The sequence below is a fragment of the Colius striatus genome, chromosome 3 (assembly GCF_028858725.1).
Source record: "Colius striatus isolate bColStr4 chromosome 3, bColStr4.1.hap1, whole genome shotgun sequence".
Taxonomy (NCBI): domain Eukaryota; kingdom Metazoa; phylum Chordata; class Aves; order Coliiformes; family Coliidae; genus Colius; species Colius striatus.
In genome coordinates, this window is record NC_084761.1 from 79,948,245 (window position 1) to 79,972,953 (window position 24,709).

The 24,709-nt window shown below is 41.6% G+C and overlaps 1 protein-coding gene across 2 annotated transcripts; it reads right to left on the bottom strand.

Annotated features, from left to right (window-relative positions):
- Positions 1–849: 849 nt before the first annotated feature.
- SLC34A2 (solute carrier family 34 member 2) lies at positions 850–24,304 on the bottom strand. 2 transcript variants are annotated; one of them, XM_061993921.1, is made up of 14 exons: positions 24,243–24,304; positions 22,786–22,841; positions 16,925–17,039; positions 16,686–16,823; positions 15,983–16,111; positions 14,778–14,921; positions 14,105–14,216; positions 12,809–13,004; positions 11,984–12,079; positions 9,372–9,492; positions 8,519–8,686; positions 6,246–6,362; positions 6,034–6,158; positions 850–4,482 (listed from the first exon to the last, which is right to left on the bottom strand). In XM_061993921.1, the coding sequence occupies exons 3-14, from the start codon at positions 17,028–17,030 to the stop codon at positions 3,907–3,909; spliced, it is 2,028 nt and encodes a 675-aa protein (XP_061849905.1). In that variant the 5' UTR covers positions 17,031–17,039; positions 22,786–22,841; positions 24,243–24,304; the 3' UTR covers positions 850–3,906. The 2 variants fall into 2 exon arrangements, with proteins under 2 accessions (XP_061849905.1, XP_061849904.1); XM_061993920.1 differs by lacking the exon at positions 24,243–24,304 and adding an exon at positions 22,932–23,262.
- Between the last annotated feature and the right edge of the window lie 405 nt (positions 24,305–24,709).

A 24,709-nucleotide genomic window follows, 5' to 3' on the forward strand; every position in this document is an offset into this window, starting at 1 on the left:
AGCTGAACATTTTGAAGGCTTCTGATCAGTGCAGCACTTCGTGATGTACCTGCTGTTAAACACCCGTAGACAGTGCTGAACTTTGTCCTAGCTCTGTAAAACGTTTGGAAATGGAGAGATGGATGACATAACCAGTGCATGTTTCCTGGATGCACTTTGAAGGACAGTGAGTCATGGATGGTGGTGGCAAGTAGAATTGCAGTACTTCTGCATGAGTGCAAGAAACTCAAAGTTTTAAGTCATGGCTCTAGGGTGCTTAGTGCATTTTTGGAAGATAGTTTACATTGCAGTACGTAAACACTTGTGTTCTAAGAACTATTTCTCCTATTTCCATTTCACTAACATGAGGTGTAGTTGGGAATGACAGTTGTTTCTGGGGCTGGTTCCTGAGCTACTGTTGAGGTCATAGGTAGGAAATCTAATGACCTTTTTTAATAATCTTTGACTCATTTAAGGAGTACTTTTTATTTCTGTCTGTTTAAGCTCCATAGGTCATGTGTGATCGAAAAAAGAGAAAGATGGGTATTTTTGCTGAATTATAAGACAGATATCACCAAGATCATGGGACATAAGGAGCATTTTGGAAACACTCTATTTGCCATCTTTAAGACAGAAGAGAGAATCTGAGCCCAGCACAATGATAAAGACTGCTACAACTCGTCATGCGTCCTGTTGTTACCAGAGCTCTGGCTTTCCTCTCCCGTCTTACCTTCACTTAGGACAGCACTGCAGAACCGTGCCAGAAAATATCTTGATCCACACACTTGCACTGAGTAATTCTTTTTATTTTTTTCCATATGCAAATCTCTTACATGAAAATGCTGGATGCACAGGCCTACTGTGGTTTTCTTTAGTGTTTGTCGCCAGCCTCGGTTTTTGTACATCGCATCAGCTCAGACTAGAACTTGTCTTCATACTTATTTTTTAGCAAGCTTCTGTGATATGTATATAAACAGATCTTATGAAAAGGCCTTTTTTTAAAACTTCTCTTTATTTTTACATTCAATGCATGAGGACAGACAAGAAGAATATTCAAGACAAAGTATAAAGCCTCATACCGTCCTCAGGACAGTTGAAAGATTGCAGTGTTTAAGAGTGTAAAAAAGTATTTTAGAAATCTCGTCTTTCCAAAATCCATCATTACAGAAAATTCTAATAATTTAGAAAAGCAGCATTCAAGATCCTTGTGCATTAAGCCATATTATGAAAGTATGTGGGTGTTTTATGTCTTTACTTTAAGAAAACTGTCTCTGCATTGCTCACAATCCTTACGTAACCCGTTGATGGAGGCGACAGCCTCCGTAATACACGGTATACACAGTTACAAACAATTGGAAAAGTTATATTACAAAATATACACTAGTTCCTTTTTACATTTTTATAGATAAACATTGCATAGTTTTCAAATACGGAATATATAACACAATCACGAGCCTTTTTTTCTGTATAACTTATGAAAAATTCTGTACACTCAAACAATGATAAACAAAGTGTAAATATCTTTTGGTAAGAGTAGGGGAGAGAATACACCAGGACACATTGTGCTGTCAAGTGTTAAACAGACATCCTTGTCAGAATCTGCCTAAAACAATGGCACAATATGCCTGGAGCAAGGGGAAAGGAGACTAGGAACTGAATAAATCACAGGGGAAATGTTACAAGGAGGAACCATGAAGTACTAATATGTCAGACTATTAATTATTACCCCGATTCTTTTGTAAGAACTGCTTTCCTACAATTATTATCACTGTGCTTGATGGCTTTACTTCAAGATATAAGGTGCATGTCATTTAAGAAACGAGTAAAAGTGGATCAACATGTTTCCTGTTTCGATGGGTGGTCAGTGGAAACTTGAGATAACTTGGAAAGAATTCTGGATATCTTTCTCATCTTTTTCCCAAAGAAAGAGAGTGTGGGAAATGCATGCTGGGGTTTAAAGACAGATTCAGAAAACATCCGCAGCTGTGAGGATAAAATGATGAAGAGTTACTGAAGATATCAAAATCCCACTTTAAAAATGAGATGCTGACAAAATTCTGTTTCATCCATATGAAGGACAAGGAAAATACTTTTTAAAATAGTTTGGCATAACTCTGCTCTCTGCTACTAAACCCCCAAAAAGCAGAACTATACCAAAACCAGATGCTTTTGGAAATTCGCTCTGATTCTAAACATTTTGCCACTGGCTCATCGTTACAGAAGCAGTTGGAATCTCAGTATGAATGCAATTTTCAGCAACATAGCTTGCCAGTTTCAATGTCAGTTTAAAAAATTAAACAAAACCAATTTTTACTTCTAAAACGTGCATGTCTACCTGATAGATGAATGCAACCTAGTGAATTCCATAGCTCTGCAGAAAACAAACAACTATTCAGAAGTAAATGTGTTTTGGAAGCACTGAGCGGCTATGTTAAGCTAGCGGTCTTTCTTAGCATTCCCATTACAAATTTAATCTACAACTCCTCCATGTAAACTGGCTTTAAACGACCTTTGGCTTACGCTCAGCCACCTAGTTTTATTTATTTATTTTTTAATGTTGGTGATTGGACTTCAGACATTATCAGATACCCACTGCTATCTAAGCTCTCGAAGGTCAGGAGAAGTACTCAGTGCATCTCTGAAATGCTCTTTCTCTAACATTGAAATTATGCCTTTTGTCAGTCCCTGACACAGAGCAGACTCACAAGCATTTACTAAGACATCAGTAGTGGTGAGATTTTAGTATAAGCAGCTTCCCACCATCCTACACTATCAATGGATTGACTATACATGGAAGTGACTACACTGCTTTTGGATTTGATTTGGATTTTGGTTTGCTACACACAATTGCCAAGGAGAGTGGTTCTGAGCACAAAGTTATGGTGCAGACTGAGTTCTCCTTGCTCTTCAGTAAACTCACCTCTCCAGGTTCCCTCTTTTGTAGCTCAACACTACTCTGAAAAGTCATTTGGTGGCTCAGCCTGATGGAGACACCATTGCACACAGATATCTTGTTGTCAGCCCAGGCTTCAGTGGCTGTTTCTCCCCCTACACTGGCCTCCCTCCTGCATCATTTCTCTGGGAATCACATGGTAAATGGGATTGGAAAGGATCACCTAGAGAGAGAAGTGGCCACAGAACCATATCCTGAGTCCATCAAGCCCTTTGATAGCCACCCAGTGTCTCCAAACACAGTGCTTAAGCTTCAACAGGCTGAAGGATCAGCAGTTACTTTTATGGCCTTTATGAGATAAGAAGACATTATAACTCCTGTCTCTGGTGTTGAAAGAGATGGAGAGTTCTCAGAATCCGCTTATGCACACCCTTATGCCAGAGTAGGACTGCTAGAGCTTTTGAAGGCTATCCCAGCATTCTGTTTTCCTTCACATATATAGAATAGATTTTGTCCATACTGAGAAAACTACTATTTTCCATTTTGACCACTGCAAACAGGCCAATGAAAACTTTTTTCTTTTTTTCCCCCCCATTTCTAGAGATTTTTTAGCTATTATAAAGTAACTTTTGCTGAATAAGCCAGTAGGTCAGAAAGGCTGTTCTACAGGCTGTTCTACAAATACATTGTTTGTTTGTTTGTGTTTTAAATATGTTTGAATCGATCACCGCTCCTTTCATCCCTCTCTTCATGGGACTTCATCAGGATTTCTTTTGTTTGCTACTGATAGCATTGGATGAAGGTACTGCATAGTGGATCCTCTGTAAGCAAATCTGTCATTAGCTTTTCAACTGATCATAGATTTTCTAGGGACTCTGTCAAGCTTGTTTGACTCCATTCCTTGATGAGTGATGTATCACTGGCTGAAGAAAGCTAATAAAATGTTCACTCTGTCCTCAGTGCATTGTCCAAGGTGGTTTTCAAGAGCCTGACTGTCCTACGCTGCATCTCTGCTAACATGGGTTGATCCACTACTATAAGGCTGTATTGTTTGTGCCTGTTTTTTCAACACAAGCTGCAGCTGGTGCCCTTCTTCCACCTCTTTCTTCATCAGCCATCGCAACGGTGTTCTCATAAACCTCCATGGTTTTTAGTTGGTTGTCTTTGGCACCCTCCTGTTCTGCATTGACTTTGCAGCACTTGCAGAAGCCGCAGCAGTGTTTCCCACAAAAGGAGAGTGAAGCCATGAGTATATTGTCCCAGGGCTCTAGGGAGTGCAACCAGATGGGTAGGAAATCCCAGTTTTGGAGCTTCTCAGGCAGTGAATGCGGTCGCCTCTTCTGCATGATATTAATTACAACCATAGCCATAAAAAGAGCAAACAGGGGAAGGCAAACACCCAAGAGGACTGGCCAGCCTGCCAGTGACAGACCAAATACAAACAAAGGCAAAAGAAAGAAGCAGACAAGAAGATAAAATATAGCAAACCATCTGTACTGTGCTGTTATGTTTCCCAAGGTCTTACTCATGCGGATTGGCAGCCGAGTAATAGGTAGAGGGTAAAACAGAATAATCCCCGACACATTGAAGAAAAAGTGGCACAAGGCAATCTGAAAGCAAAAACATTTGAGAAGTTCAATAGCTAAAATACCTTTAAATGCTCCTACTCATGTGAAAATAACTTCTAGTGGCACTAAGACTCCTTCCCTTGCTCCCCACTCTTTTTTTGTGTGTGTTATTTCACTGCAGGACACTTCCTAGCACAAAGCAAGGACTCAACAATACCTCATTTGAAAGATCACTGCTTACAAATGGGAGTCAGTATTTGGACACCAGGTAAGCCCAGAGGGAACAGCGTATCTCCCCATGAATGCAGAAGTCTTAAAATGCAGCTTTCAGCTGCAAGAAATGGAGCCCATCAGAAATAAAGCTGACGAACCAAACGGCCCTGTTGTTAGTAAGACATGAGAAGTGTTCGTTTTTGGGTTCTGCATCCATAAGTTTTCAACGAAAAGATGGCAAGTGTGGATTAGATATTGCATATAGGGTATGGAGAAATTGTTAATTGTGCAAATCTGGATTTAAAAAAATAGCTAGAAGCTTGCAAGGCACTGAGACTATGTGACATTGTCTGGGTTTCTTATAATCATTTGAACCAAAGACTTAAAACTGCTGTTTTGTGGGGTTTTTTAATTAGCATGAAGAGACACCTACTTGTATACTGAACAAAACAATACATTCCCTGCTCGGCTTATCTTATTTTAATTCTGTAACTATTATCAGACTAAAGTAAATATGAAAGTACAGGGTTTTCTTTTTAAAGTATGTTATAAAACCAGTAAGTTATCATGAAATCTGAGCTTACTCAAGATAGTATCTTCTCATGATTACGTCTGTTTTATCATGCCTGAAGACAATATAAAATAACTTTGTAATTTTCTTGATTTATTGTGGCTAGTAAAAAACAGTCATCCTATTCACAAAGGAAATTCCATTATCTTTTCACCCTTTGATGTCGAGAGTTCATTCAAATGTTATCTGCTACCTGGAATGTTCTTTACTGGGTGGTAAGTGGGAGCCCAAAGCCAAGCTGCCTCCTTTCCAAATAGTCTAAGGCGACAAGGAATTCAATAAAACACACTCAGATTAGATTTACTATGAGGAAATAGGCACCATGATGCTCACTGTAACCTGAAGCAAGTAGCTTGCTTTTTTAAGGAGTGTACAGCCTTCCCTTAAGTTACAGAGGTCCCTGTACACTGCCTCAACAGAGTTAAGGTCCTGAGGAGGGAACTTAATAATCCTCATAGAGCACTACCTAAGAGGGTTTGTCAGAGGTGCAAACACTGAATTCCAAACTGCAGAGATCCCTCGTTCAGGGGTCAAGTGGCCCAGAACTGTCTCAGTTCTGAATTAATTCAATCAGACCAAGCTCAATTTATGAGAGCAAGATGTTACTAAATACTGGCACTCTGATAATATTTAATACAAGCTTTTTTGCTCTAGCAGTTGAGATGAACGAGCAGTTGAGATGAATGAGTGCACACAGAACCAGGCATGACATCCCTGGCATATTTGCATCAAAGCCCATTTTGTCAGGTTTTTCTTCAGAAAGGCTGAAACTTCTAAATGAAGTCGAGGAAGCACTGGTTTATACTGACCTGTAATGAATATTTTAATGTACTCCCAGGACTTGCTAAAGCTGCAAGTATAGCTGTTGTGGTTGTGCCAATGTTAGCTCCTAAGGTGAGGGGATATGAGCGGTCAATGCTTATAACACCAATGCCTAGGAGAAAAGAAACAGGACTGAGCGGCTTCAGAAGGATGAAGAAGACAAAACATGAGGATAAAGAGTACATTATCGACAACTTACCAACAAGAGGTGTAATAGCAGATGTGAACACAGAACTGCTTTGGACAACAAAAGTCATACCAGCCCCTGCGAGCATAGCCAGGTATCCAGCCAGCCAAGTGAAAGGGAACGGGAAATCTTAAAAACAACAAAGAGGGAGAACACTGTCTTTAGGACAACAGAATGCTCTGTGTAAGAGTAACACTCAGTTGAAAAACTATTACGCGTTTCAAATATAGATATATTTCTTGCATAGTGTCTTAAATGACAATTTTAGGTCAGAGTCATTAATTTATCCTGTTTGCTGTACTCTCCTCCTGTACGCACTCCCCTCCTTAAAAAAATAACCCAACAGCTTCTTTGACAGACTAGAAGGTCTTGTTCTCCTTCACATGGCATCCCTGTTCTCAAAGTGAAACTATGATCTTTACCCACTGGATGCACAGCACCAAAGCACATGAAGCATAGTGACTCCCAAGCAGAGCTAACACAGGTCTGAGCCTTGCTAAATGCAAACTCACAGATCACTGTGGCCGAATCACCACTGTCTATGAGATCCTAAGCATGCTAGCTCTTCTTTCCAGAATCACCACCCTAGAATCTTCTTCCTCCTTTACCTGCTAGAGTAAATGTTACAGTCAATCACACAGCACAGATAAGAGCTGGGACGTGTCTGACTGCTTTTGGTTTGCTTGATTATGCTTCCATAAGGGAAAAAAATATTACAAGGACTTGAAATGGTCCATTTATGTTGAACTCTGGTGCCTCATCTGAATCTCTGGATCTGACAAAGAGGTGCTGAAGTCAAAGCAGTCAGAGTCTGTTAGTATTTTCCTCCTGCAAATGGCTCTGGTAGATGCCCTTGGATTGCTGGCAGAATGTGGTTTGAGATGTCTAACTCAGGACAACGCAGATTTTTAAAACCTTGGCATCAAATTCTGCCGAGGAGGAGACTTTGACAAATGAAGCAAAAAGAGAGGGGGAAAAGAAAGTAGGGAGTGTGGGAAATGAGCTCTGACACTGCAAAATGGAGCATGGCCTGGACATGGCCTGGACTTCTCCAGCTCCACTCCTGTCAGTTACCTCTCCCTGGCCTGCTGAGTCCTCCATCGGTTTCTCAAATGCTTCAATCAGATGATCAAACCTCTCTGCCCCCCCTCTCTCCAACCTTCCACCACTGGCTACGCTTTGAGATGAAAACTAGACTAGGTAGACATTTGTCCTGACCTAGGGTAGCACTGATGTTGTAATACAATTAGGTACCAGAAACGTTTCCACAGAGGACAACACAAGACTTTTTAGGTGTTTTGAGTGCCTTGGTTTCTGCAGCCAGGCACCTGATGCAAGGATTAGACCTTCAGAAAACTCTGAAGACCAACCAGAGAAAAGCTGTGTGTTTGTTCTAACTAGTTTCAAGCAGACCACCTCTAAAATCTCACTTGTTGATTCTTGCAAAGAAAAGCTAATCACACTGTTTTGAGAGACCGGTACAATGGTCCCCTGTAGTCTAGAGATTTGTGAGTGAGCCGGGAAGTGAGGGCTTAATCGATAAGGAAGATACAGAGGAACACAGTGTAGATCAAACCTGAACAGTAACCAGCACTTAATTGCTTTCAATCCCTTCTCTGTGATTCAGGTCAGGTAAAGAGATGGCAGTGTGGGGACCACCTTGTTGCCTTCCCTGTTTCCACAAACTCTCTCTTCAACAGCAGAGACATGCCAGGACTGCTTTTCTCTGCTAAATGTTCTAATCTCTCCGTTCAAGGAAGGATGAAGAAAAAGCAACCAAATGAAAAAAATCCCTCATTTACACTCAGGGGATCCAGGAAGAAAAAACACCCAGAGATCACAGGAAAGACTGAAAATATCACTATTCAGAGAGGATTAAGCAGTGGAACAGGGTAAGCAAACTTTTTTTCAACTAATTTAACAGAAATATGCAGGCTCTGTGCCAGAGCAGGTGATCATGATCTCAGCACTTCAGCACTATCTTTTGAGGATGGGAACATTACATTTCTAACAGCTAATGATTATACATCAAGAAACAGAGCCTGGACTTCGGCCTCTGTTGCTGTTAATCTGCTGCAGTTCTCAAGCAAGCTGTTCACCACAGATTTTTAAAAGAAAAAAAACCAACACACTTGGGACAAAAAATGGGGAGTGGCCATGATTTTGGTTTAATACTGTTTTCTTCAAGCTATTCTATAATATCTGCCTGAACAAGAGATATCGATAAAGGTGCTCAGTGTCCTTGCCATTCCTGAAAACAGTCTTTGAGAAAAGCAGATAATTACCAGTGTTGATGGTCTTCTTGATAATGCTGGCCACTTGTCCTTTAAGCACAGAGTTTAACAGCTTAACGATCATCACCAAACAGGAGCATAGAACAAGCAGGGACAAAGCCAGAAGGATGAGACCAATGCCAAGATCAGGCAGGTCTGAGTTTGCAAAGAGATGCTGGCCTGAAAAAGAAAAGGAAAATTAGTTGGCCCAGCCACGTTTTTGCTTCTGATCCCAAGACCAGCTCTGGTTTTCATACATGCCCTTAAGAAAATGGGATGAAAGTATACGCAGCTTGAAGGAGTGATGTAGAGACTGAAAATGTCATAAAATGTCCATAAAAGCCCTGTCTGAGGGAGGCAAGAGTGTTCTGTACAAACACGCTTATAAAATACATAGTGGGGCAGGCAGGAGCTGGGTGACCATGTGCGAGGGAGAAGAATGCAACTGCATACTGAGAGTTGGATGGTGGGTTGGCCCTTCCCAGAGATGGCTGCATGCCTGACAAGGGCTGTTGAAAGGGCATGCATAGGGATGGAGGTATCCAAGCAACCATTACGGCAAAGTAACTGTAGCTCCAAGTCACCTGAACGGCAAGGGTGAGGTGATACTGAGGACCTCGATTACTGATATCAGGGAACATGGAAAGAGATCCATCTGCAGCCAGATAGCATGATGACACTGGTAACTCTGGCTGTGTGGCTATAACAGAGCACAGGCTGTCCTGACCACATCTGCAGTAGCACCACGTGTCCATATGCAGGCAAGTGCCTCTCGATATACCTCTAAATTGGTCTGTTAACACCATTAGAAAGCTATATACGTTTGTAAAGATATTACTGAAAGAGAAATGGTTCTGCTACTTACATTTACTGATGTATTCTGTTTCAGTTATGTTCTTGAGGGTCCATGTCGTATTTCCTTCAACCCAACAAAGGTCAGAAGATGTACAGTTTTCTGAAGGTGGAATTGTGACATTCTGCAGTGTCTGATAGAAAAAGCAGATGACAGTTCACTCTCCTACAGCCCTTCATCAGAGCCTGTGCAAAGTCCTAGGGCTTTACTACAACCAAGAATTCAACAGCTAAAGGCAGATTTGTAAGCTGGAGTGTAAGATGGCAGCACATTAATGACAAGGCAATTTTTTTTTCATTCTTAAACAATTGTGCTGTTACCCACAGCAATCAATACATCATTTAAAGATTAAAATATCTTCCAGGCCTTTTACATTGTAACAGCTGTAGCACCAAGTCATTAATAGCTAAGAAATTTGACTACTGATCTCAGGGTTTGTGGAATGGCATTCACGTCTTGTTGCAACTGGAAGACAGTGGTACTCCTTTTCCAGCCAGTGCCACAGCTTCTTTGGGTCAAAGAAAGATCTCCTTACTGTCATCTTAACTACAATTAACGGTCTGGTGAGTAATGCACAGGACTGTCATTCAGAATATTGCAGAACTCATGCAGCCTCTGCTGATGGATGAGCACAAGCTACTCATGCTGCCTCTTTGTGCCTCAGTTTTCCTATCTGTAGAAACAGAAGCGCTGCTATCGCTTTCCTTCATAAACTTCAAATGTTATGTAAGGGCTAATTGTTATTAGTGTTATTACTGTTATTAGCACTACAATTAGCTTTAGTATTACTGAGCTGAACGTGAATTTCTACAGCAATAAAATGTTCCCCCTAAGAGTTCCCAGCCCAGACATCTACTTTCTGACACTAGGTCACTAAGTCCCTACGCAGATCTATGGAAAGAGTTTGCTGCCTGAACTGTACTTGCCCACAGGAGCAGCTAACAGCCAAATGGGCTCTGAACCACACTGCTGAATATGACCTATCTTTAAGAGTGACTCTTTTGCAGAAATGAGGAAAGAGAAATCTTATTTTCTTGCTGGCCACTGTCTGCAGACAGCTGCGTCCACTTTCCCCCTCCAGCCAATGCAGGTGGGCAAAGCCAGGGGTGGATCTGGTGCCCCCACATCTTCAGGGTGTGCCTCTCCTCCAGCCCCACCAACACATCAGCCTTTACAAACACAGCACAATGTTGTTTCTTGCCTTCCTGATTTTTTTTTTCAGACATCTGAGTTTCAAAGCACCTGTATTAGATCAAAATGTTTACCCTTGTGTCTTGCTTTAAACATGTGGAATCTACATGTATTTATCCCATCATAACTCTGTTTAATGGGTTTTTTTTGCCAAAAATGAGTTTAACTCACTAGGAATGTGAATAATTTAAATTATCTTCCTCTTCCCCTACTGAGTTCAAGTCAAGCTTGTAGGGGTTTCTATGTTTTTGTAATTTGACTACAAACTTGGGCAGTGGCTACACAGCCAAAATATAGACAAATGCAGAAAAAAATATGTATGTGGAAACGTAACCCTCAGCCTACACTTTCTGTACAGCTGCTTGTCTTTTAGAGGTGGATGGATGGTAGGACTCGGAGGCTCAGACCTCACTGAGAGCTGAGCTGTGCCTGCCTGTGCAGCGCAGGGGCAGCCGAGGGCAGGCTGGGTGCCCAGAAGCAGCCCAACTGCCCAAGCATCGTGCTTCCCCTGAGATGAAATGCCCAGCTCCTCAGCAGTGTAACCTGAGCAGAGTTTCACATCAGCACAGCTCTGCTCCTGGCACTGTCTCCTTAGCTAACATTTCACTGGCCACCCAGAACGTCATTCAATCGGAGCTGGGCACCTCTAAAAACTCAAGCACTTAATTTTAACCTCCATTGTGTGTCCTTAACTATCTTCTGCCTCAGGACTTCGGGAATTACTTTTCTGTACATACTAACAAGTAGAATAGTCTTATTAGAGATCCAAGGGACAGTTAATGGTCTAATTGTTAGCTGAACAACAGTGATGCAAATCCAATGCTCAGCTCTACAGTTTAGCAGAATAATTGTTGGTGTCGATGAGAGTAACAAGCTGCAGTGTTGCTTGGGTGAAGAACAGGTATCCCCACAGAGGCTTTCCCAAGGGCAGTTTCCCAAGAAAGCTGCAAATAACCAGCTGCCACCAGATCACCCTAACACACTGCTGTGGTTTAACTAACTCTATCCCAGCCAAACTAGGACAGGTATGTAAAGACTTCAGCTGGTTAGATCGATAGATAAATGGTAGGAAAAAACAATATCTTCACTTTGTCCTACATTGCAGGTCTTTTCAGCTTTCAGGGAGTCAGTAGGAGTACTGGAGTTTAAAGACATTTGGATGTGAAAGGAATAAAAGACTTGGCTCCAAACCACCAGTCCTGATAAGCAAGGGTCTGCATGATACTGAAAGCATCCAGGTCAAGCTCATCCCTGCAATGACATCTTTGGTTCATGTGAAGCAAAAAAATATATTAAATCTTTTTCATTTATTTCTACTGAAAAATAACCCTGATTAAAAGTCTAATTTCCCAATCCTGTGATAAGGAGTGTCAGCTATAGATCAGTAACATATTTCCCGAGGAACCTGACAATGAATTTATTGCAGTACTCACCACATTGGTCTCAGTTACACACCAAATCTGTACCAGGCTTTTGTTTTTTGCAGATTCATCGTTTGTAGCAATAGCATTTATTACTGATTTATCAAGCTTAAAAAAAAAAATAAAAGAAAAAGGCAAAAGAAAAGCATTACTCCAACTGCCATCACACAATTCTATCCATCTCTACTCAAATAACACCCTTTGGAAGCTCAGCCATGCAAAGCCTTCATGACCATCTCTAACACTGGAGCTGCTGCCCAACAGGTAGGAAGAGGCTGACTCCCATAAAAAAACACAGCTCTACATGCACACACACCATGTCTCATTCTCCCCAAATCATCCACCACCTCATCTCACCTCACCTTTTCTGTCCAAAAAGCTACATTGACACAACTGCCTAAATGCATTTACTATCATTTCAGGAGCTGTGTGCATCTCCCCTGCCCTTCAGTTGTCTAGATATGTGCCAGTTTCCTGTAATTTCAGTGTCATCTCTTCAGATCCCATGTAGATCTTCTGGATGAGCTAGGTTGTCTCAAGTAGTCTAAGCAACAGACTGCCATCCCATCCATCCCACATGGCTGTATTTGTCCTCAGCTGCTTTTCCCAGTCCTCCCTGCTGGGCCTATCACTATTAAGGTGAAATGTGGGGAAACAGAAACAAGAAACAGAGAGCCAAGGCTTTATGAAATGTTAATCAAAAGAAGAGTTCATCTGCTAATGAGCTTTACCCTGAGGACATAGGTAGGTGAGTGGGAGGTCCTCCTTCTGTTCAGAGCATTTTGGATAGCTGTGACTGAACAAAAGGAGCAGCTTCCTTGAAGTGAGAGAGCTTACCTCAATGATGAGCTTTGTAAAGGGATCTGTGATAACTTTCAGTAGCTCGGGGGCATCCTCACCACTTTCAAGTTGAAAGGAGTCAACTATAACATTGGTGAGATGGTAAAGATAGCCAGTAATAACTTCAACAGGCAACAGTGCAAACACAGCAAGCCAGTTAAAGAAATCATGTATTGTTGCCCCAGCAAAGGCCCTGCAAGAAGAAATTAAAAAACAGAGCTGCTTTTAATTCAGCAACATGTGCACAACATCAATTACATGTTAGATTATAGAGGCAGGGGTGAAGCCCATTTCAAGATGGGAATCACTTCATTTCTGGGGTCACAGAAGATGGCTACTTAGCTAGAGAGCATGAAGTTGTCTCCACACCATTGACAGAAAGAAAGAGCCAGCCAGGTGAGGGAAACAAGACAAACTAGAAATTTTAACTCAAGTGTGATCTTTAACACAGGGCTGCCAAGAATACTTGTCTGAGGAAGTGGCTGTACAGCCTACATTTGTTTTGTCTCTCACCCATTTTGGGTACTTTTTTAATCCTCATCTAGGCATTGCCTCTGCCTGTTCTCCCTGACTCACAGGTTGGAAAACGGCTCTTTACAGCCCTTTCACTTGTACTCGCAAATGGTTGGGGTATAGCTTCCTACCAGCTTCTGCTCCTGAGGAGCCACAACTCTACCCTCAGAGGCTATGGCTAAGTGTATTTTGTATGTCTGTTATGCCATAAATTGTAAGGTTCCAAAGTCCCATATCCCTCCCAAGTTTACCTCGAGTCTGAGGTAAGCCATGAGCTCTCTCAATGACAATGTCAAGTGACAGCCTAAAAAATGTCACTATATATATATTTGGCATACAGAACTTCTCATTTCTCTACAGTTACCAGATCTTGCTTACCGTAGACTTGAAAACCTTTAAACACTGAAGTCTCTTTTAAGGACAGTAGACCAAAATACAGTAACAACTTCTTGTATAGCCCTCCCATATTTAAGAGACGTTCAAAGGTGGGTGGTATATTTGCACCAGTTGAGAATTTATCCTTGTACAAGATCCAGTTAAAAATGGTTGAGTCTTATAAAACCACAAAACTTTCAAAGAAATTCAGTATGCTTTTCTTCAAGTATATGAAGCCATGTATCTAGACAGTATTGCACCTTGGCCACAGCCATTCCTGTGACTTTCCTAACTACATATTAAAATAGAAAAGTTGAATAGCTGTAGCAGTGATAGGGAATATCAAAGAACATCTACAAAGAAGGAAGAAATGCAACTTTTCAGATCTAGTTAGAAGTACAATACCTTCTAAATTCATTCCTGTCCCCAGCTTGCATAAGTGCCACAATCGTGTTTGTAACTGAGGTGCCAATGTTTGCCCCCATAATGATAGGAATAGCTGCTTTAACAGTCAGCACTAAAAAGCAGAAAAGGAAACATTGAATGGAAAGCTCATGAGCAAGCTCTTTGCTAAAATAAAAATTTACACCTACTAATGTCACTGGAACCTTGGCTTCCCTTGATGTCACTGGGATTGGGCACTCCAGGGCAGATATGTTTGCTTTAATCAAGGCCACCAGGAACAAGGTATTCCCATAGTCCAGTGATCCCCACTGAAACTGCAGCCCATGATTATCCCTTTTCACCATACGTTAGAGACTCGGAGTAAATAAAGTCTTGTCTTTCCCAGGCATTTTCCTACTCAGTGCAGAATTTTGAAATTATGCCATAGAAAGAAATGAAGTTTAATAACTCTCCAACATGAGAAAAGTATGCAGATACTTCCAAAATGAATGCATTCACTGCCAAGGCTTCCAGTGACAACGACAATGTCAAGTGACAGCCTAAAAAACGTGACTGCTGTGTGGACTTCTTACTATTACTCTAGTACTTTTTTTAACTTTTATTTTAATATCAGGGCAACAGCCACAAAAATCTTTATGGGTCATGTCTAGAAAGATACTGTGAGCAGACTTACATGTGGAAGACACCATGCTGACCACAATGGATGAAGAAGTGCTGGAGCTCTGGACCATAACGGTCACCAAAACTCCAATCACCAGTCCCGCAACAGGATTAGACAGCACTGAATCGTCTTTAAAAATGTCCCCTGCTGCTTTACCTGCAAGAAAAACATATCCTCAGAGTGAGAAAAGTACAAGGCAAAGTCCATAGAAATTATCACAGAATCACAAAATCTTAGGGGCTGGAAGGGACTTCAAAAGATCACCTAGTCCAACCCCCCTGCCAGAGTAGAACCACCTAGAGTAGGTCACACAGGAACTCATCCAGGTAGGTTTTGAAAGTCTGCAGAGTAGAAGACTCCACAACAACTAAAGATCATTTAATCATTTAATTGATACACATATAGCCATGCTTGGCAGCTAAAAAATGTACAAGGTGATGTAGCAGAGGGATCCAAATTCAGGTTCTGAACCCTTAGCTTCTCAGTTATCAGAGACTACTTTATATTCTGTCATTTTAGTGACAGAATGAGCTCTACTGAACTCCACAGGAGATAATGTAATATCACAGACATCAGAGGAAAGGCTGCAGGACAGAAAACCAGACATGCATAGATTTAAACACCATTACTGCTTTGACACTTTTGGTTACCATACTGCATCAAGGAAAATTGTTTTAATAATCCCGAGTAATTTTGTTCCTGTGGCTTTCTGTGTTGCCAAAAATCTAAAATAGCTCCAGAGAAGCTCACATATTTCTCTGGTAACTGTGTCTGATTCCATCAGCAGAATTCTGTCCTTGGAGATAGGTATATGTAAAAACCACTTTTCAACAGTTTCCATCTTTGAAGGATTTGGGGGACATTTCAGTGCTGGGTGCTTTGATCAAGAGCACAATTTTCATATTTCACCTTGTTGAAATGTCTTTCATATGGGAGAGATTTACGTGCAGATGTATTTACATAAACTGTCACTAAAGGAACAGGAACCTACTAAGAAATTGAGGCAAATAATCCCTACATCAACAATTCTTTGGAATTTGAGAAACAAAGGCCCTTTCAAACAAATGAAGGTCAGTCTTCAATCAGAACTACTTCCTTCTCAATCTATATCTCAACACATTAATCCATGAAGAATGTTCTTTAAGAGTGATACTTGTAGTTTCGTCACTCAGATGAAATTTACTCTCATTCATAGTTTATTTTAGACATTTTCATACCTCCTACCAGCTGAAAAGCAGAGCTCAGTACATCCAGAGAACACACGAACATGTAGAGTAATCCAAGTAGCATAATAAACTTCCCTATCCCATAGAGCACACGAATGACTTTTCCTTTTGTATCCAGTTCTGCAAAACAAATCCATTACGTATGAAAGACTTGCTTGATGTACCTGACGTTCTCTCTGGAACAGCACAGCGCACAGGCAGAGACTACAGAGTCAAAGAGACTGTTGTGACCCCAGTGTGTGATTAAACCCAAAAGAATGTTGTTCTTAATCAAATTTTAACTGCAGAAGCAGGTAGTTTGTTTACCTAGTTTTACCATGTACAAGCTTTTGGTATACAATGATAGCTTTATGAAATCAGAGACCAAGCCTCAGTTTTAGACAGTTTATCCTACTGTGTAAAGAAAGACCAATACATGCCTGGATATAAACCCATATTAGTTTTGGATTATTTCCCATATATTTCCCTCTGTTTTAAGGAGGATAAGCAGCATGATTTCCAGATTCTTAACTAACTAAATATAATATCCCCATTCAGTCTGGAGAAGGTGGGACAGAGCCTAAAGCTTACATCTGAAAACTTCTCAGATCTTAAATTCAATTCTGCAGCAAATACAGTTTCAGAAAAATAACTGAAAGAGAGCAGAAGGGATGGGAAAAAAATGCAGGCAACTTATTTACTGAGAAATGACTACCTGACCACTTGACCCCAGTATCCTGTAGTTCTGGCAGAGCCCATGGGTCCTCTTCTTCTGGCCTCGTCTCATCTATCAAGGCTATCGTGGAAAACGCAGGTTGAATTTCCCCTTTATTTCCAAGTGAAGCCACGTTGCCTGATGAAATAGAACATTTTAAAGAACGATGTAATTATTTTCCATCTCTTCCAAGGAGTCTCAAAACTTATCTCTCTCTAACTCACAAGTGAGCACGTTACCTTTGTGATTTTCTCCTTCTTTCCCAGACATATTCTGGTTTTGTTTGGAAGAGTCCCCAATATAGTTATTAGTTTCAGGCTTTTCCACCTCAGGCCAGGGAGCCATGATCTGGGACTAAAAAAGTAGTGCTGATTAAAAAGCATGTGTAGTCTGCTTACAACGAAGTACATGAGAAATATGATTAAGTTTAAAAGGAAAAGAAATGGAAATAGAATGTAAGCAATTTGTCTTTGAACAAAGGCTTTTACTAATCTCTATTAATTACTCCTTTATTTACAAAACTGGTTTCTCAAATATTTTTTAAATCACACAGTTGATTTATTTGTGCAATTTAGACAATTTTAAAAAATTATTTCCACCTCACAGCTGTATTTTTGTTCACTTTTAACCGTTGTGAAGCAAAGATTCCTCTGCTTTCCAAACCGCAGGCATTTCTTTAATTCATTTTCTGTCCTTGCAGAGGACTGGTTTACTTTCTTCCATCTTCTGGATTTAACTGCCTGCCTTTACCAAACTGTTAACATATAGACCTTAGCAAAGAAAGTTCTCCCTATAGCATTGCCTACTTTGGGTCATGTCTGCTAAACATTAAATTCTTGTTGCCTTTACTGGTTCATTCCCGTGGAAGCATAGAAGGGAACATGATTCTGGACAAGGTAAAGAACAACCCTAGAGGTTCAAGTTCCAGAGTGATGCTTGCTGAATGACTAGACAAGACCTTAGACAGCAGTGGCCATTTGAAGGTCTATATTTGCCCGAAACTCATGGCTGATGCTGAGTTAGTGACAGCAAGATCAGGCTGTCACTAGGGTCTCTTTACATAGGGTCTCCTTCTGAACTTCTTGCTTCCTGACCCCTTTTGAGTGCATTTGACATATTGTGACTTTAACAACTAATAAAAGGTAAGACATAGCTTGACCAAATCCCATCCACACAGGTACAAACACACGTGACAGGCCTAACGCAGGAACAAGAGGAGAAGGCAACTGTTCCTTGAATCAAAACCTGGAAGTGTCCTATTTATTTACTTGACTGATATCAAAAGCCAGACAGTGGGACATGAAAAAGGAGGAAGGTAACCATGGGGAGCCTGGGCAATATATGATGATGAAACTTTTACCTTGCCAGGTTTGCAAGGCTCTTGGTTAGCTCAGCCAGCGTGATCAGAAACTCAGTGGAAAAATGGGAGGACTGAACCCTACCCAGAAAGCCGCACCTTCAGATCTGTCTCTTCCACCCTCTCTGCCACATGAGTTGGTCAGTGCTGAGGGCAAAGCTGTCGCATGACCAGCACCCACGCCTGGCACTCATGCAGCTGAAACATCGGTGAGCTTGCAGTGCTCCTCATAAACAGGGCACTTGCATCTGCCTCCAAAAGTCGGCGTCAGAGTTGGGTGGTATCCTGCTCCCATAAACAAGGTTCACCTACATTTAGCAGCCACTCTAAAGGAGTATAATTAATCATTAATTTAATCATAATCCTTTATGTATCTGATGTTGAAAATGTTTTGCCCCTGCCGATGTCAATAAGCCACACATCATCTTTTAGCTGGGGAGAAAATGCCTGGGACAAAAGCACTCATGTTGTTCTGTAACAGAGGAGGGTATTGTTTTCTGGCATTCCACAAAGAAAAGAGTATCTCCCCTTCCTCATTAGCAGGAAAAAAATATTTCACAATTCAATTAGCAAAAAACCTAGGCTTTTACACATTCCTTGTCTGCGGTGTAAGATCCAGAGCAGCTCCTAAGATACAGGAAGAAAGGCCTCAGAACAGATGGAAGATAATCACTCTTGCTTGTTTCAACAAGCGTTTCCATTTGCTTGGAGCAAATTCTCATGTTTTCACCCATGCCAGAACAACCTCCAAGCCCCACCCGTGGCAGAACACCTCTGTCTTGTTAAACAAGTTTCATTTATTCACCTTCAGCATTTAAACAGCTCTAAAAGAAATAACTGCTCAGCACGAGCGCTGTTTAAGTGAAATGAAATCATGAAAATGGGTTGGAAATTCAAATGTGAAGGTGCATTGACAACATATTCCCACCATGGAGAGAAGTAGAATGTGCTGAGCACCACCAGCCCCAGAAGTGCGAACAGTACCTTTACAGCTCTTCTGTCATGCTCAGTATGGAAAGGAAGGATTCAGCCTGCATGATTACTGTATGGAGACTGAGATGATACATTCACTGAAGAAAATGGAGCTTGAAAACTTCAGCAGACACATAGCCTCTATGTCTCCTAAATAAACTCTCCCCTATCAAGAATTCAGCAGGGCTTTTTTTTTTCATAATAAGCATCTCCTATGTTCCTGAGGTACTCAGAATCTCACAGGTATGTCATGTATTGTTTCTGTTTTATCTGGTTAAATGTCACAGAATGAGAGTTGACTGCCTATGTGAAGGAAGGTTTTTTTAATAGGTCTGCATATAAAATTATAGTCAGCCTCTGATTTGGGAAAGTAAGCTTGAATACTCGAGGTCTTTCCAGTATTTGCCTTGTGCATTTGGGTTTGCAGAGGTATTACTAAAACTGCCCATTCTGTGTGGTTGGTATCAAGGACTGATGAAAGCAGAACCATCTAGATTCGTGAAGCGCTACCAAAGCCATCAGCCTTCTCCAGATCCTGACTCTTGTTAAGATGAACAGCTGAGAAGATAGTTTACAGCCACCTGATACTCTGTTTGCTGGAGTCCTGGCCACAGCTACTTACTGTTAATTAATCGCGGTGCTGCAAGGATAATCTACATTCTACAGTTTTCCCTTCGGAGAATTCTTCCTTGGCCCAAATATGGACATTAACAAATTGATAAAAGAGTCAGAAGGAAATTGGGGTGCTGCGGAGGAGCTGAGCAGTGGGGTGGCAAAGCTAACTGCATCATTCCCTGGCAGCTCACAGGTGCCTTGGGAAAGGCTGACGTCAGGCACGGTATAAAAGAACAACATCAGTGACGCGAGATATAAATAACAATGGAAACCCTAATAGTGTTTTGCTTTTGCACACCAAAGACATAACTACACTGTGGAGGAACACATTAGAGAAGGGACAGAGGATGCTGGTGACGACACACACCGCAACGAGGAGCTACGTCCAGCTGGACGTGCCAGTCCAGGCCCGAAGGTGGGAGAGCCACAATTGCTGGATGAGGTGCCCGGAGCGAGGAGCTGTGCCCACCCCTGTGTCAGCGCGGGTGTCTCAGCACTGCGCATCCGGCCCCTGCCTCGGCTGGCAGCACACCAGCCCGGGGACCTGCACCCAGGGCGGAGTCGTGGAGCCCGCGTATGGATGAGCGTTGGAGCTTTGGATATCCGCCTCTTTTGGAGCTATGTTGACATGGGACCTAATTTCCTCCTGAAAGTGACAGGTCAAAATATGCTATGCATATTGCAAAGGTCTGAAAACTAATGCCTGAGCACACTGTAATCCAGCCTGCTTCGGTGCACCTCGCGGCAAATCCTCACACCAGCCTGTGTGCTCCTCTCCTTGTAAGTATAGTCTTTCCTCGCCTTCGGAAAATGCTAACTACGTGTGACATCTCTCCAGCTCCAAAAGAAACTGAAACCTGCTGCTCCTAAGAGGGAGACAGATAGAAATCGATGGCATTGGAATTCTGAAATAAAATGTGAGAGAGAGAAAGATGAAGCCAAAGTGGGCTCTTGTAGTTTTTATATCCACACCGGCTCTCTCACTGCAGCCTTTTAAAGAGGTAAATTCTCTCGGGAACTAACTATCTGAGCAACACTAGGTGTCATGCACTTGCTCTGTTTTGCATTCCTTAGTGACTCATTGGACTGTAGCAGCATTGCCTCTGTTGCAGGGCTAGACGCTCAGTGCTTTCCAGTTTTAGTTTGGAAAGAGTTGTAAATGTATTTATTCTCCTGGTACTTAAGATGGAGAATATGAACTACCACTTGCATGTGCCTGGTATTGTTTGTACCCCTCCACCCGTGACAGCTCACTGAAAGGCCACGTTGTACCTGAAATAAGAACTACAAAGCAGTAAGCCTTAAAGAAATCTCACCTCCAGAGCAACAGACCCAGTCAAAATGAGAGGAAATAAAAGTACTGAAGAAAATAGTAGTATTTTCAAAACCAACTGGTAATAGCTGCAACAACCATCAACGTGATCATATGCATGCCTATGGATTGCTTAAACAGCTCCAAATCAAGTTTTATGTTCAGCCAGGTGTTCACCTCTCTCCTTCTCTCTCTTCCTCTCTCAACTTTCCTACAAAAAGACAGCACTTTCTTGATATTCACCACTGTACCATGGGATTTTTAATGATAAAAAGGGATTTAACAGCTAATCTGATATCCAACTATATGACTTAGTAAATTTACCACACATACTTCATAGGAGTAAATACTAACCTACATAGCAGTGCTTCTTACACATAGTTTTAAAAAACATTGTCTTTTGCCCCCTGAAAATGTATCATTTCCCACACAGAAGCACATTATGTCGAGACAGGAAAGGAAAGATGCTCAGCCAGCACAAATTCATCCAGGAGCTTTACATCAGCTGATAGTTTTGCCCCAGAACCTGTTTCATGGCAGCCACTAAGCCTCAGGTGCAACAGAACAAGCAACAACTTAAACAAACATCAGCCTTGCTAGGAGCAAATCTTGTCTATGCTCTGGCACCAGCTGCTTCCTCGGGGCTTTTTCTGTGAATAAGTTAGCAGGCTTAGCCAGGATGTAAACTTTCAGCTAACTTAGTAGAGGAAATAACCAGATATGTGAAAGATAAAATAAAAATTAGCATCTTGCTCACTGTTTATTCCTCTGGATCCCTGAGACCTATGGCTCACAACCTTGAATCTAACACATAGCAAAAACAAGAAATCACATAAACAAACTAGTGAAGAGAATTAATTTCTAAGCAAGCACAGAGAAAAAATTAATCCCAAACATTAATTTTTGTGTTTACAACCAAGCAAAGCACCAGACACTGCCACTGAGGAGCAAGAGACAGGGAACATCAGAGTGAACTACTTGAAATACCTACTATGTACTTAAAGAAAACAATTAAATTTTTTGAATGAAACAACAGCAACAAATAATCACATCAGCAAGGAAATACAGCAGGTCTTCCCCATCCAAACACGAAACACATAGTAAAGAATCGAGAGAGGAAAAAGTAATGACATTAAAAAGACTTACAGATCTAATGGAAGCGCTGCTTATAAAAGTTACTGAGAAACCAGCTGATTCCTGCCTACTGCCACTTTAGTTGAGCTAACTACATTAGACTAATGTATTCCTTTTACCTCCGTGTATCAAACCGAATTAGCATAAGAAAATGTTTCCATCAAGAATAGCCTGACACGGGCACAGCGCAGCACACAGGCTTCACACACTATCTATGCTAACACACCGACTGACAGTATTTTCTTCCAATGTTTCATTAATCATATCCTAGATATTTTCCAGTATCCAATACCACTGACTACTATGACTTAAAACCTCACTTCTTTTCAATCCAAATAATAGTTATAACACCACTTTCTTATCCCGTAGGCAGTTATTTCTGGATTCTTTTTTTTGTTTTTGACAGCTGCTAATGAAATGCTTGTTTTCTTTATCATATTCCATAAAAATAAATTTATTTCTTTATTTGCCTACAAAAAGTTGTACAGTTTGGTTTTAGAGCTACCATTTTTTTAATCCCTTCCTTTAAATATAAATGCAGTTGAAAGAACACAAAGTGAAAATGCTAACAAGTGGATGACATTTCACAATCCCATTTCCTTAGATCTCTCTGCCATTCCTCGAGCTGCAAAAGGAGAGCTTTGAATTTGTAAGCTGAACAAGTTCAACAAAGAAGGAAAGAAAACTTGGTCTTAGTTGTTCTTACTTACCACTTCTTTATTCCCAGACAACAGAGCGAACGGATCGACTAGGCAGCCTCTGAAACCTGCAATATATATAGACAGGTGTTGAGCAAAGTTTGCTTTCATCACTGCGCACTAACATTCCTATTTTACAGTCCAAAGGCACTGCCTACCTGCAACTTAATGATGACAATCAACCTTTTTTTAGAAGGAGTAGGCAGCAACCAAGACTGATAAAACTACAGGTTATTTCACACTTATCACATTCTAAAAAATGTCCCATCAGCATTTAGGTATGAGCTGCTAATGTGTTCATGTGAGTGCTGGTTTGTTCCAGCCTGAAAAATTGCCCTCGTCTGATCCGGCAGGAATCTTTTTTTTCCCCAACAATAGTTTTCCAAAAATATTTTGCAATCTCAAAGGTCTGTCAAAAGGGTGTGAAGAAGATGTAGTACTGTTATTTGTCCGCTCAGGTGCCTATTAATCTGCCTAAGAACAGGAGCAAAGGAGAATCAGATAAAAAGCGGTTTAAGTAGGAAACACGTAAGAACTTCTTTGCGAACGGAGGATGGAGTTTCATTCTTATCAGTGCTCAATGTTTACAATTAAGGAGAGCTCCTGAGCTCATTAGCATTTTGGCTGTGGCTCTCTTTCTAAATGAGATTTAAAGATGTAAGGACACTTTTGCTAACCGCACTCAGAACGCTAGTGAGGTAGGAGACTGTATGATAAATAGATATGCTATTCAAGAAATACAGTCTGGTATTACAGATTAGACACAGCAGTCGCTAGCATCGCTGTCTGTTCTGCTGAGCGGCTTGATGGGGAGCCGGGGGAAGACTGCATTAGCACCGTACCTTCACTACCTTTGAAATTTTTCTGTTTCAACAGGAAACTTATGCTGAGAAAATAAGCTGTAAACCAGCAGCCTAATCAGCAGATCTGCTTTGTCTGCGTGTATTCAGCCATATCTTTCAGCAGCTTAGTGACTTAGTAACTTAGAAAAATAGAACTCTTGCTTTTTGCACCCTTCAGTCCCACAGAGGCACCCAGCCTTCAGAGCTGTGAGTCAGAACTCGTTCTTCGCCCGCGCCGGCATCGGGAGCATTTGCACAGAGGTGATGGTGAAAGCCTCTGCAGCTCAGCCCCGTGTGCGGGACAGCAGAAGCACCCATCACCTCGGCACAGCGGCTCTGCTGGTGTGGAGCCCCTCGCTCCTCATCACCCTGGGCACGGCTGACACCGGAGCCCGAGGATGTAAGCACCAGCCCTGCCTCACCCTCCCGGGCTGCAGTTTGCACGGAGGCAGCTACGGAACGGAAACACATTTTGCTTTTCTGCAAAGCAGAAAGCAGTCCAAAGTGGAAAGAAGTGAAGGGCAACGGACCCAAGATCCACCTTGGTGGTTTGTAGGCTCAGTTTTCTTAACAGAAGTGTACTTTAACATTGCATCTAAAAATAGTAGTTTTTCACTGGTGACCTACCTGTACGAAATCAGGTGAAGCTTTTAACTGGAAATGCTGGTGTTTCTCTGAGCTGTGGCTTATTCTCTTCTGAGTCACTGCTTGTGAAACAGCTCTGACAGTGAGAAGGTACAAGATGGGCACGTTCCAGGTGCCCAGGTAGAGCTCAGTCAGCACGTGGTGACGTCTTCCACAGCATTTTTATTCCAATGCTGCTCATTCCATTTGCGAAGCACAATCCTAGGCAATGAGCATGTTAATGTTTTAGGAAGACAACAATCCTGGAATGGAGCCATCATTTTCAAACAAAACCCAAACCCTTTAGGAGAGAAAAAACAGTGGCTTGCTCAAAAGCAGACAATCTGCAGCCTATCTGCTGAAAGGTCAGGGTGGACCTTCCACAGAGTCAGTCTGGAAGGGTCTCCACAAGGGATGAAGGTGGATGTTATTTGTCCTGGAAGCCTTTCCCCAATTCAGGATCAGAGAAA